The sequence below is a fragment of the Halyomorpha halys genome, unplaced genomic scaffold (assembly GCF_000696795.3).
Source record: "Halyomorpha halys isolate HHAL.00 unplaced genomic scaffold, Hhal_1.1 Scaffold252.1, whole genome shotgun sequence".
Lineage (NCBI taxonomy): Eukaryota > Metazoa > Arthropoda > Insecta > Hemiptera > Pentatomidae > Halyomorpha > Halyomorpha halys.
The window spans coordinates 632088-647607 of record NW_027108761.1 but is presented as its reverse complement, the minus strand read 5'-3'; the positions used below and the strand labels follow the sequence as shown (position 1 = coordinate 647607).

Genomic DNA, 15520 nt, shown 5'->3' with positions numbered 1-15520 from the left:
ATTCTAAAAACAGATAAGATCTTCAGGCTAACCTAATATATCCCACCTCTCAAAAGTAACGATTTTTTTTTTTTTGCAAACGTATTTAGTTTTTCAAAATTTAAATTTTTCCTCGGTCAAATAGGTGTTACTAATCAAAATTGTCGATAGAAATTTAAATTATCTACATTATATGCTTTCATAATACTTAATATATTAATAATTTTCCAAAAGTGGTGGAAATTGAAAATGTTTCATCTCGGGAATGATTTTTGACAGAACTAGCCGTAAACGGTTCCATTAGGACTCAGTTCAAAGGTCGTTAAATGCATCATAAAGTAGTTTATCATGATTATTTTTCTAAAAATAGTATTTTTCATGATGTTTACCAAAATATATTCAATAATTGTTGATCCTCGTTATTTCGAAAAAAACATATTTGTGTTTGAGAAACTGTATCTCCAAAAATTAGTTCTATTAAGTTCTATTAAGGCTCGGATGTTAACAAATTTATTCTACTTTAAAAAAAAACATTTAATTTTTTTTCGTGCACTAGGTATTTTCAAGATGTTGGGAGTGGTGGGACATTGAATGAAAAATGAGGGAACATTTTAGTTTTTTCTTTAATAAAATAAACCTCCGGTGTTGTGACCTGGAATAGTTTTGAATGACATTTAGTGTACCTAGATAAAAATTTTAATTATTTTCTTAATGAAAATGCGTGTTTGCTGTTGAAAAAATACTCTCCAAAAAAAAAAATAATAATAAAATTTCTAATTGGTACACTTTTACTTTAAGACATAATAAACTAGATTAAAAAGAAAAAAGTAAAATTTATTCATTGTAAATATATTCCTAAGGCATGCACAAAAATGCGCACTGCACGATACTAGCACTGGGCAACGTATTATGGTAACACTATGTTCCCTTTTAAATTTTAAGATGACCTGTATACTTTTAAACAAATCTTGTTACAAACCAAAATTCGAGCAACATAATTCTTTATATTCCACCAAGTTACATATTTAAGCCATTAGTAATATATTAGGAGTTATTGGTTATAAAACTAACTTAGGCCTATTTCGTGGCCTCAGGGAGTAAACTTTTACCATCGTCTTTTTCAAACAATGCGTCAGAATTCATTAAAATAAATTAGTTTAAAATTATTTATATGTTAACTTGGAATTCGCTGATCAATAAATTTTTATTTTCATTAACTGGGACGATACTAATTGCTGAGAAATTTCACGTTCGTGTGACCATGTCATGTATTACTGAAAAGTTAGTCAAGGGTAGTTGCTCACTTATGGCTGTCCTGATTTCCCTTCCTCTGGGAAATTTCTGAAGTAACTTACATGGAACGATTTATGAAGCCAAGTTAAATAATTAGTCTTCCTTTTATTTCTAAAAAAGTGGATTTTTAAGCTTTAAAATGATTAAAATCTTTAATGAATCAATCAAATGGAGTCATGCTTGTTATAAATCTATATTATTTCTGCAATGTCCAAATAATCCCACACATCAAAAGTGAAACTTCTTAGGGATGGTTAGCATAGATTCTAGCATTTGATTGAGTTGAATCTTTCTTAATTAAAAGAAATATTTCTTTTATTCAGCAATTCGTCTCTAAAAAACAAAAACAAAAAATTATGATAAAAAAATAATTTAGATGGTATATCTTTTAAATAACGGGAAAATACTACTTCCATGGTAGTGCCTGATCTGATTGTATAGTGGCTTCTGTAAGTTTTCAATTTTAACTTGAATTTTTTACCCAAAAATCTTCATGAAACGTACATATGTATATAAAGAGATGAATTATTCCCTAATCCACGCACTCTTTTTATATAAATCTTTTTTCCCATCACTCTTATCACACAATCGCAATTATTAAGTAATAACTAAAAATGAAAACATGAATATAAAATCAGTGGATATCTGATGAAATGTATGTATTTATTTAAAGAGATGAATTAAAAAATGTTGTTTGAACTCACCACATAAGTTATGCTAATTAATAAAGAATAAGGTTTATTATTCATATTAAAGATATGAATTAAAAAACTTTAATTGTTCATATCGCCAAACTTATACTGCTTAGTAATGAAAATAAAAATAGACAAAAAATAATTAAAAAATAAGTATTGCATAACTTATGCTGCTTAATAATGAACAAGAATAAACAAAAACAATACAGTCCACCGTGCCTATTAATATAAGTATTTACTATATGGAAAGAACAATCGGGAGGGAGATGTCATCCAGGTGCATGAGTAACTGAGAAGAAGAAATGTTATACAAATGCTTGAGCTTCCTCATCCAGGTGTCAACAATTTTGTTGATTATTTCATTAATCACTGGTGCAAAAAAAAAAGTTCAAGATTAAAAATATTTGTACTTTGCTAGTTGAAATTTTAGGACATCCTCATTTTTTCCAGAAAATTTAATACAAAAAAGTACATAAAACAACACAATTTTAGAGGAATATAGTTTAAATTAAAAGTAATTAAAGTAGTTTGTATTTGTTACATCCTTAATTTTATCAGTAGCATCACAGTTGAAAAAACACCTATGGGTCAATTTTTTTCATATTGGTTTACTTTTGTCCGCACTCAACTAAAATTGAGAGTCATTTGTGTATAAATTTGAAATGAAAAGAAAAATGTAAATGTAAAACATTAGAAAAAAAGAAATGTAAAACAATTATTGAGATTATAGTGAAACCTCCTAGTTCTTCAGATGTGTGCAGGCTTTCTTGCAATACAAAATGTGTGCTTTTCACTCATGAACTAAATTGATACATTATTCTTGCAAATAATTCAAGTTTGGTTACTGTTTTCTACTTTTTACTTCAATCTCTTTTCTTTCCAAAATTATAATAAATAAAATTTTTAAAAACAGAATTTCAGTTACCCATCTTATGTTTTCAGTGATAACGTTCACACTCAGGTACAATTAGAAAAATAAATAAATGTGAAGGTTGTCAAGAAGTTGATTGCATTGCTTTTTATCCTTTTATAAAAAAAAGAAACTAAGTTGTAATATTAAATTAAAAATAAAAAAAGTTTTAATATTGTATATAAAACTTAGTTTCATTCCTAAAATACTTAAAATGTATTTATTATTTATAATAAATTATAAGTTCATTTTTAATTTATCTTTATTTGTATTATGAATAGTAAAGACAGAAACTAATTTGTGTATTATTCTTTTGTTAATAGAAAGGGATGGAAATGCTACATGGCAATCTGCAAAGGGAAATAATAATGAATGAACAGAAAATGAAGACTGAAAGTAGTTTTAGTCTTCGTAGTGAAGACACTGTCGCACCTACCAGCATCTTTTCATGCAGGCCACGCCTTAGGTCAAGGAGGAGTTGTAAGTACTATATATTGAGTAGACTTCAAATCTTTTGACTCAAAGCCAAATGGTAAAATAATTGTATCTATTGTTTTTCAGTGTCAGAAGCTTCTGTATACAGAGCTAATAGCAGATATTCACTTAAGAGTAAGTATACTTTTTTAAAAAAATAAAATATAGATAGTTATTTATTTATTAATAATTTATAGTTTAATTCACTTAGAAGCTGACTCTAAGAAAGTGATAACTAAGATCAAACTGCTCACTCACTTCGGGAGTATTTAAATTACTTTGAAGGACTTACAGTTTTGTTTTAGGTACAGTTGATAATTAAAGCTGAGAAGCTTACCTCTTCTTTTCAAAATAATTTTAATGCAGTGAAACTTTTCTTAATGGACATTTCTCTATAATGGAAACCCATTTTAACGGAAAACTTTATTTAGATCCCGGCAACAAGATATAAATTTAATGCCTTTAAGGCTCTCTATTAGGAAACCGCTCCACTCTGGAAGTGGACTTCAATTTCATTCCCTGTCAGAAATTTTGGCTTTACAACGGCCACAAGATGCAAGTAAAAACTTATGATTTCAGAACTTAAATTGTGGGTCATTTATTTTGGGGGAAAATTATAAGTACACTCTGTTGACTTGTACATATGAAAATGTATATTAAATAAAAATTATGCATTATGTATTTTATGTATGAAGTTTGTAGTTATTTACTTAAAAATCAATTCTTGTGTCTGAGAAAATATACATTATAACTTAATTACTAAACATTTTGTAATAATAATATGATAATTACAAAATGTTTAGTAAAAAGTAAGTAACTGATCAGCTTTTCAGCTTTATTTTGATTGTTTTACTGTGAATTTTCTTAGAAATTCTTTCCAGTTATTTTATAAGGGAGTATTAATGCAACCGATAAACATTTAGTGGCTAATATTCAAGATAAATGGAATTTGAAAAATGGCATGGGCGATTTTATTTTAATTTGGCACCGTTGTCACAGGACATCACAGTCATCCTCAAAGTCTAACATCACTATCCATCAATTTTCAATTTTTTTATTCAAATGGCTGGTTGAGACAAGATTTTATAAGACTTTGATTTTTTATTTTAAATAGTTCAAAAATCTATTGTTGATTTTTTTCAGACCTAGGAGGTATCACCCTTAAGTATTGATATGCAAATAATTCTGATATTTTATTTATTTGTTTTTTTATAGCTTACAAGAGATTTATTTTGAGAGATCGGATAGTGTACATAATATCGTAATAAGTAGTAGTATTTTTTAACTAATTTTATGTTTCATCTTTTTAAAAACAAACTATTGATTCTCTTCTAAGCTAATTTTAAAAATTTTCTAATTGATTATTTGCATGTATTCTCAAAAAACCTTTCTGATTTGACCTTTAATTGATCCTTCATTTTTTCTAGTTTTTATTAGTCCAGCAAGAATAGAAATTAATGACCATTGTTTTTACTTTATTTAAGTATTTTGCAAATCCAGTCCATATTTGGATTTGTTTATTGAATAATCTGTTTTATGTTTCATTTTAGCTGGTGTATCACAAGAAAACAAGGCCCTAGATCGTCTCATGCACTGCTTCTGGATGTGCTCTCCAGGTTGCCAAGAAACTGCATGAAAATACCATTTTGGTTATCATACCATGAAAAAAAATGATACATGATAAAGACAATTATTATTTTTTTACTATAAATTAAAATTTTATAAATAAGATATAGATTGTATCTCTTACTTTGTACAAAGTTAATTTATACCGCTACTTTATACATATTGTAAAATATAATTTAGTTTTTTTTATCCTTTCTTTTCTTATCCTGCAGTAATACTCATGAAAATTAGTATTTTTTTTTTTTTTTTTGCATTTCTAATCAGATCATAATATTAATTACTGAACTTAAAAATGCATACAATGTTTATTTTAATCATTAATTTTATATTATTCCAAGGAAGACATAGGGATTACTAATTTTTTTTTCAATTATGAAACAAGAAAATAGATCTTTATGTTTATTATTTTTAATATTACCAATAAATGATTATGGTCTATTGACAAATAACTAATGAAGGTAATTTAATCATCATTCAAAATAAAATCTACTAATCTGGTAGCTTGAAGTATGAATGGCACTGTGAACAATAATAAGGTTATTTCTGTCAACATATAAAAGCATTTATAAAAGAAAATTTTCATTCATTGTTGGCTGATACAGCAATGTTTCATTATTCATAGATATGAGTACTTACATAGGTTAAATGAATACAATTAAAAGCTGGATAGAAATTATTGCACAGGATATCCAGAAAGGTTGAGTGTCATTTAATAGTTAAATTAACAAAAATTTCCAATACATAAAAGATCCAATCATGGTAGTCTTCTCAGCAGCCAGGCGTTCGAGAGCGTGTCACATCAGCTGCTGCTCCGCCGACTGGAGGAGTTCAAGTTTTCCGCTGCCCTATGCCGATTGGTCCGAAACTACCTAAGTGGAAGATCATTCGTCGTAAGAGTTAGTGAAGACCTTTCCCCTCCAGTCCCCACCACCTGCAGAGTACCTCAAGGCTCGGTGCTTGGACCTCTACTGTTCGTCGTTTTCACGGCACCAGTAGTCGCCATCAAGCATCGGGATGTAGTGGTAGCAGCCTATGCCGACGACATCGGTGTTTATGCTTCCAGCATGAGAGCTGAACTGGCCCTACGCGATGCACAGACTGCCTCTGCCACCATAGTAGCTGCTCTGAAGAAGGACGGCATCAAGGTTAACCCGTCGAAGACGGATGCCATCGTCATGTCCTTCCAGAAGGGGAAGAAGAGCAGGCTACCCCAGCAGTTCGTTGTTGATGGTGAGGGTCGGAAACTCTCCAACAGCATCCTCTACCTCGGCGTGACACTCGACAGGCATCTCACCTTCTCCAGTCACGTCAGGGAGAGAATTAAGCTGGCCCGACAGAAGTCGTATAGCGTCTACCACCTGCTCACTTCACAGCAGATCTCGCTCCGCCTCAAGCTGAAGATCTATAAGGCCATCATTCGTCCAACCCTGCTCTATGGCACACCACTCATGTGACACCTCTACCAAACTACGTTAAGCAAATTGCAGAGCTTCCAGAATTCCCTCCTTCGGCGAATAGTCAGAGGAACCACACTCCAACGGGCCAGGAATAAAGTAATCCGTGAGGAGCTCCAACTCCCTTCTGTGCCGGAATACATAGGCCGTAGGCACATCAAATTCTTTGATGGGCTGAAAGCCTGTGCCAATCCCCTATTCCGAGAAATCGCCCCTCCCCCAAGACCTGGGAGGTGGCAAAGCACAGTCCCCTTGGTCGACATCCTCGCCGAGGGAAGGACTTCGGGCTCTGCAGCTTGAAGTCATCACACCATCACCACCAGCCGGAATGTCCCTCACATTCTTTGTAAGCCCCCGGTTATAGAGCCACAAAATGTATAAACCGCCTTTAGCGGACCATGTTTTGCTGATCTTATAATGCCGTAAGGCAAATCAAGAAAAACTGTATATTGAATTGTATATTATTTCTATTGTAATAATTTATAATCCGTATTGTATATACATATTTATCAATAAAAGAGGTATTGAAAATAAAAATAAAAAAAATACATAAAAGAGTGAGAATCATTTCTTCTTTGTACCATTAAGAGACATGTAATACTGGTATAGATGATAGGGTACAACTCAGTACCGTTTTTAGAATTTTTTTCTAGAAATAAAGGTTTATGTGCTTATTTTCACCTTGTGACATTAACAGCTGTATATTCTTGGGTTAATGCATGATTTTTTAGTAGATTGAATGGATCAGTTCTTTCAGATTTCTCTCCCTCGAGGGAACAGTTTGAATGTTTTTCCACAATAAATCTTTGATTTACATGCTATTTATTTTTCTCAAAATGTTCTGTATCATCATGGGGAGGTTAAGATTTACTCAAATCCTTGATTTGTACCAAAGAAAAAAAAATTAACATTATCGGTACATAGCTCAGAAAGTATACATTCTTTGATACATTATATGTTACAAAATGATAGGAAACTCAATTATTTAAGAAATGAAAAAATCACCTAGATCAGATTAGTTGAAAGTTATGAAGTAAAAATTATTTGCACATATGTAACAGAAACAGTATTCACTTTATATGTTATATATGTGACATGAGAAATAATCAAATTTTATTAAAGAAAAAAAATCACTAAATCGGCCCATTTATGGACTCAATTCTGGGAGTCAACAGAGAAAAGAAATATTTTGTATAATTTTTGTATATTATTGTTTATTCCCATTTTGATCTGTATGTTTTTCAAGGTTATCATATAAAAATCAATTTGTTTCTTTTTGAGGAATAACAAGATAATACTGATTACATTAATTGAGTATATTTTTACAAATAGTTATAAAACCTAAACAGGCTTCAAGTACTGTAGGCCATCAAAATTTTTGTAGGACAAAGTAAGTTACATTCATACTTAGTGCATTGTAAAATACTTAAATAACATTTTTCAAAGAAATAGAAAATTAGCTATTTTTGGAACTTCATATATTTGGATGTTTTTTTTTTTCTGATTCCATTTAGACTTAATACCCTTAATAGGGGAAAACATTAATTTCAAATGAAGAAAAACTTTTTTTTATTTTATAACTCCGGTAATAATTTGTCTGGTTTGTGCCATTTGGTGTAGTTTATTAAGGCCTTAAACCACTACTACATTTAATATATATAAATTGGTTTAGACCTGATGAAGTTATTGCTATTTATTTAGCTTTTTTTAAAAATAAATTAAAGGCTCATATATGGTAAAAAGTTTGAGTAAAAAAAAAATAGTTTGTTTTCGATTATTTAGAAATTCGTATTCAAGGGTTATAAAGTTATAAAGGAAGCTAAAAATGAATGTGACTTTATTTTTAATAAAAAAGAATTTTGTTGGCCCAGTTTATTGGATCCATCTTATGGTTTTGTATATTTTTATAATTCAAACATACTTAATGCAATTAGCAATATATTTTTTTCTTCTACAAAAAGAAAAATATCAATTGATATGTAATAAACTTGAAATATATTCAGAACATTGTATATTCAAACCTAAAATTGAACAGTAATTATAATTTAACCTACATAAGCAATAAGGAAGAAAACAATACTTTTGAGCATTTGTGTCTTCTCCATAATGTTGTAAAGAATTATCATTTAGTAGTAACATACGCCCATGTCAGAGTGTTCCTCTACATGAATACTGGTTGCAAACAGAACTTTAGGGTTTGTTATGGAATGAAAATAAAATATTGATATACTTTATAAAACATGTTGAAAATAATTCTTACAATGTGTATGATATAACTAAATACAATAATCATCAAATTTTCAATTACGTTCATTTAATCTATGTACATTCTCCAATTTAGCTATAGAAAAGCATAGACAGGTTTGCTAGTTATACATGAAAAAATAATTTATATTCTAAAACTTTGAACTTATATTACAAATGTTCACAAAAGATAAACCAAATTTCACACAAGCCTTGAATAAAATAATTTATACTAAATTCTTGATGGTTGAGGAAATTATTTTAGGTTAATACATACTACCACAGAAAAATATATATTTTATTTATGCATTTACTGCATTAAAATACAATTTGAAGTTTTAAATAATAGACTAACAATGTGATAAGCAAGCTATTAGATCTTAGACAGTAATTGATGTACTTACCTGTAAGTTTTGAGTTATAGCAGAGCAGTATTCAATCCCATTATTTTTTTTTTTTGTTAATTAAGGATAATTATAATTACTAATTCAATTTTCAAAACATATAAATATAGCATTTTATTCAAACATGATAGCTTTAATATACAAAAAATATTCATATTTTAAAAAAAGAAATCAAAGATCACATTTTACAACAAATACAATATAAACATATTTAAAGCACTCCTGATCAGAGATAAATTTTGATACATAAATTATTTTAATAAAATAACAATAATACAATTTTTGTTTAATAAATATCAATAACTAAATAGAGGGTTACAATTTTAAGCATTTAATTCAAATTTAATGGATTCAATCAATACATTAGATATCACTTAGTAAAAAAAAGTCACAAATGCATGTATACTATTGACTTTTGATGTCATTTAATTATTTAACTAAAAACGTTCTGCAAGTGTTTTAACCAATATTTAAAAAGACAGTTAAAACAAATTGTAACATCTTAGTAATAACTGGCAGGTTTAATAAATAATAAAAGGTATATTATACATTCAAACATAATAAAAACATTAAATTACATTTAAGAACAATTAAAACAAGCATTAAAAATTGAATGAATTATAATTTATATAAGTTTTTATTTGAGATAATCTACAATTCCTACATCATAAGCACCAAGATCAATGGACATAGTATACAAATAAAATCTCGAATATTTTCAAAATACGAACGATATGTGTTATTTCAAGCACATCGTAACAGGATTCTATCATAAATAGGGTTCATTTCATATCAAATAAGGCAATATCACTCATTTGTCAGGAACAATAACTAAGGATCAATTCTTCCACTTTGTATTCTGAACATATATAAAAAAAAAATAGTGAAATGGCTTTTATTGCGCACATTTAATAAAAATAGCAAAAGTTACCTTACCGTTCTTATTGCTTGCTCAGCATAAAAGTAATCATCAGATTGGGGATGCAGACTTGTTTGATAATTTAAAATACTTTCTTTATCCTTCAATTGAGTATAAACCTATATAAAAAAAAAACATAAATTACAATGAATTGAACACATCGATGGTCTCAAACAATAACCTTGTAAATGACATTTTGCCTTAACTTGCTTACCATTTGAATGACAACCTCTTATGTGACAGCTTTGTGGCTTAAAAATTTTAAGGAGTAATTTTAATAAGTTTAAGATCGATTTTTGTCAAGTTTTAAGCAAGAGAGCAATTAGGTAAAATGTTTTCATTTAAGTTGTGAAACAAAAAAATGGCAAAATTGTTAGTAATGAGGTTATCCTGTGAAGGCCTTGATATTAGTTTTGCTTGAAGCCAACTGCAGTTAAACAGTAAAGAATTATACTAGTCAGAGAATCTATACATATTTAAAAAACAAAATATGTATATTTATGTTGTGGATATTTTCTAAAATAAAAGATTTTAAACCAACAATCGTATAAAAATTTAATCACACGAAATATAAACAACAAACAAAAGTGACATACATCAATAATAGTGCGGTGGCAATGAACTTTTTTAGCAGTCTCTAACTTCTTGTCAGTATTGGTTATTAGATCCAAATACTGCATAAGTACATTTACGGGTGCTCCAAGTGTATGCAGTTGAACAACAATGCGTTCTAATGGCAGTTCAGTCTTTACTCTCTTGTTGCCCATCCATCCCTGGAAAGATAAAGAAATTTTATTAAACCAAAGCATAATTATGCTCACAAGGGAAAAAGAACCTTTAAAAAATAAATACATGAATCAGTACTGTTAAATATGGACATAATAATAATTTGTAAATTTAAAAAAATTTCAAGATTTTTGTATACAATTACCATAACTCATAATAATTAACAGTACAGGAAAATATGGCCATCAAGTTCAGGTGGCAGAAATCAATATATATTTTATAATTAGTATAATATATACAGTATTTTTAAAATGATTTAAAACCAAATTCAAATAAAAAAAAAAAAAAAATTACATTGATACCTGCCACCTGACAGATGACCTTTAAATGTGCCCCTAAGTAGCAAACAATTGGCAACTTCTGAATTAAATTGTGTACTCATGTTGGATTATCAATAAAAAACATGCAAAGTCTCATATGTTTTAAAGTGATTGCGAGGAGATATACGTTTTTATTTTTAACATAAACAAATGAATTTATGAATGTTAAAGGTCTTTACTTCACAAAACTAAAAATCATAGAGATTGATATCAGTGACATTAATTTTAATCAATGTTACACGGGTTACTGTTATTGTCATTATTTAATATTGCTTTTAACAAACCTTGGTAATTATCAAATTATCAATATCAGCCCAAGAACCTGCTCTTGCATTCAGTGCTACCCAGTGGTACAAGCGCTCAGAAACACCTTGTTCTTGAACAAGGGATAAAGGTGAAAGAGGTCCACTTGAATCCCAATGGTTTCTACAAGCATATTCCAGGCAAGCTGACACCGACTCTCCAGTTGGTTTACCTGCTGCTGCTTCCCATTCTAAAGTTAAATGAATGCAAACATTATCTAAATTTTTAGGTATAGCCATCACAAAAATTAGTAGCAAGCCATACCAAGAAGGCATATGAAATTGTCTACAATTGCTTTATCTTTAGAATCCTGGAAATGGTTTCTTTGGCAAAGTTTCAATCTTTGTAACTGTCTTGGAGGATTGGAGCAGGCTAAAGCAAAGTGTTTCATCTAAAACAAAGGTTAGAGCGATCATGATTTTTTATCTGTCAAATTAAAGTAATGCAGAATTATGTAATTATGCTACAAAATACAAATCCAACACACTGGATAAAAAGGGCTGCACTACAAATAATTTAAGAGTGTTGTTAACATATCATTTAGACACACTACATACACCTCAAGTTTCTACAATAGTCATTCAATAAAAACTAGTTGATATTTAACCAGACTAGAAAGTATGGGTTATCCAACAGGTTACCAAGCTATTCTAGCCAGAGCAAGAAGATTAAAATTTACTCCATCGATTCATTACAAAGTAAAAGTCTACCCACCATGACCAGATTTGAACTAGTGCAGTTTTAAAGTTTTTTAATACAGCTTTTTAACACATTCAGCCACCACAGAGCCAATGAAACTCATTAAACAACAGAAAGGATCTATTGTATGAACTTTATGAATATTACTTACTGAAGATTCTTTTGTATTTCCCAACATTCTGCAACAGAAAAACCAAAATCAATTTTTATAAATACAAATAATATATAAAAATTACTTATTTAATCATATCTAATATATTTGTACTAAGAAATTAAATTTATAAAAATGAAATTTTTTCTTCAAAGATCAAATATTAATTGGACTAATTTAATGTGTTCACTACAAATTTTCACTGTTACTAAATGTGGTCCTATGATTGGCAAATAGAGTGATACTACTAACTTTCTTCTAGAAAATACTCAACAATTTTATATTGGTTAAATATATTGTAGGTTAGTCTCCCATCCCTAAACTAGTAACCATTTAAGAACCCACAACAACCAAACTCAAAATGATAAAATTATGGTTGGATTTGCCTCAAGTTAGTAATTCTATTCAACTATTCTTCTCTTCAGTGTTACATATAAAAATCTTACAAATTCATTTTTTTTTTCTTGTCATATCAGAACAAATGTTTGCCCATGGAGAGTAGTCAGAATATTTCTTCTGCAAACCAATAAAAACCAAAAAGTATTTTTTTTTTCTACAGAGTTCACAGATAATTTGTTTATTCCTAAATCAAAGAATCACCTGACCAGGAATTTTAAATACATAACAAGACAATCATAAATCAATTAAAACTTCTATCTCATAAATTACCAACTTGACTATTCTGTATTAATTGTTACACAGCAAATCTGCCCTCTTCTAATAAAAATGGAGAAGTATACAACTAAAATGAGGAAATCTGTAAATAACTTTGCTAAATTAACTGCCTCGAGGTTATAGTTTTTATAATTTTACAGGATATACTCAGTTAAAATAAAACTTCTCAAATATTTGCTAAAATATCACACACTCTATAACAGCTTTGATTTTCGTTCAACAGGGCATAATTTAAAGATTGGTATAGAAATTATGTCAGTTCAATAGAATTGAGTGAAAAGCAACTACCATCTCAACTTCATCTGAAATAATATCTTTTCAGACCACCATTGATGTTACAACAACTTAATGTATTATATGGACCTATTATAATCTCTTTACTATACTAATTTATGTAATGATTACTTGCAGGAAGACATCAATAAAAGTTGGAGCTTACTGAAAAGAAAACAATGGCCCCCCCCCTCCTTCGTTTCTAACTCAATTTAATTCCTTGTCCTTCCTTACTTGAATTCAGTCATTGTATGTTTAATCACTATCATGATTCTGTTGAAATCTCAGTACCAATTCTAATCAATACACATCATGGAGTAATCACATATTCCAAATTATTCGTAATTTGGTCTATGCGACCATGCTAAAACAGCCCCAAGGAGTTTGTTAAAATATGCCTTTAAATTACGAAGTTACCTCCTAACATACTCTCATGCTTTGCCCTAAATTGACCATAGTTTTCTACAGATTGAGGGTTTGTCATTAAACCTCAAGATGAAATTGGAGAGATAAATTTTTCCTCTATTAGAAACAATACAGGATCGATCAATCACTCATGAAACTGATCAATATGTCTTCAGTAGTAGATAGCTTAAACCACTACTATGATAATAATCTTAAATTTTGATTGTGGCTTCCTGCACTTTAAACAAAAAAAATCATTTAATTGTCAATATAAGAGAACTAGATGCCACCATTTCACTACAGACAATAAAATTACAAATCCAATCCAGGTATAGAACTCTAAATATAAGACATAAGTTAGTACTAAAATTCTAAATTAATGTCTAAAAAGCAATAAAAATCATCATAAAGCTATCTGAACAGCACACATGGCCATATTTTTTAATTATTAAAAATTATTTTTTTAAATTAAAAAAAACATTACTTATGACTTACTCAAGCAAATCAGTCACTTCCTGAATTTGCATTCTTGTGGTGAGATATGTTACATAATGTTGTATAGCAATGGAAGAGGAGGACAAAATATGATAAAACAAGTTTTTCTTAAGCGTGTTCGCAAGAAATAATACAATCTAAAAATTGGAAACAAATAAATAAGCAAAATATAGGAGATACAAATATAAAATTTAAAAAGGTAATAGGACTTAGTTACCATTAAAATAGCATCACCGTCTCCTAATGCTACAGCACTTTTTAACAACTCTTTCTTACTATTAAGTGAACGGTATAGTTCTAAAGAATAAGGCTGACCTGTCAAAATTCTTTGAAGTATATTATCAATTTCAGGAGGTGACCACCGGCTCTGCAAGCAATAATTGAGTAAAAAACATTTAACAAAATTTACAGTTTTATCAAAATATACATATCTAATTGCTCACCTCCACTCGCCTTCTTAAAATATTTAATTCTTCATCTTTAGACTTAAACCCATCTTTGTTAAAACATAACTCCATATTATCTGCTTCTAAAACTATTGAATTATTGTCTTTTAATTAATCCATTATATACTATAGTAATCCCGTCATTATGAAAGATGTACTTACTGCAATCAAGTTCTTTTTGAGGAACAAGTTGACTTAACTCTAATTCTAATGCAGTGTCATCATGAACTAAAACAAACATATAGAACATAGAATTTTAATTCACTTTCAAAATAATTAATTTTCAATCCTTAACTGACCAGGGAAAGCATCGAATATCTCCTTCTGATTGGAACTCAGGCCTGCCTTTATCTGCTGAGATAATCTCGCTGTTCCTCCAAGAGAAATTCCACACATTTGTGTAGCAACAGACTACCAAACAGATACAAAAATGTAAAGCTGCTTATAAAAAAAAAAATTCACATGAAAACAAAAACAATACCTCATCGTCATCAAAATTATAACCCTTAACATCACTTTTCTCCCAAAAATCATCTCCTGAAGCCATATCTCCAACATGCTCAAATTACAGGATGTAGGATTTTTAACAGATCCACTTGGCGTTTGATAAAAATTAAAAACAAGAAAATGCAGGACTTTGTATAACCTTATCAAAACCTCTTATTTACTGTCATTGCAGTTTCTGAATTAGGCGGGAGATAGCGTTAGAGTTACTCTTCATGATAGTGCTGTAATCTTTTGGACGTTCTACGTAAATAAATCTGTATAGTGATCAACCACCTTCATTGGTGTATTTTTTATCATATATGTATATATTTAAAATATAAACTGTTATTTGAGCATAATAAAAATGTAAAATATTCAAAATATAATTGATAGTTATAACGGATATTAATAGGAAAGAGAAATAAAATAACTGATGAGATTTATATATTTATTTATTAAAATTTTTAGCGGTTGGTACCACAT

General features: G+C 29.2%; 1 protein-coding gene across 1 annotated transcript; it reads right to left on the bottom strand.

The window, feature by feature from the left end:
- Positions 1–9721: 9721 nt before the first annotated feature.
- Positions 9722–15217, bottom strand: Vps16B (Vacuolar protein sorting 16B). Its single transcript, XM_014419884.3, has 12 exons — positions 15033–15217; positions 14851–14962; positions 14714–14779; positions 14549–14640; positions 14323–14472; positions 14106–14242; positions 12258–12285; positions 11672–11798; positions 11389–11597; positions 10595–10771; positions 10016–10117; positions 9722–9938 (listed from the first exon to the last, which is right to left on the bottom strand). Exons 1-12 carry the CDS (start codon positions 15096–15098, stop codon positions 9918–9920), a joined length of 1287 nt encoding a protein of 428 aa, XP_014275370.1. The 5' UTR covers positions 15099–15217; the 3' UTR covers positions 9722–9917.
- Positions 15218–15520: the final 303 nt, after the last annotated feature.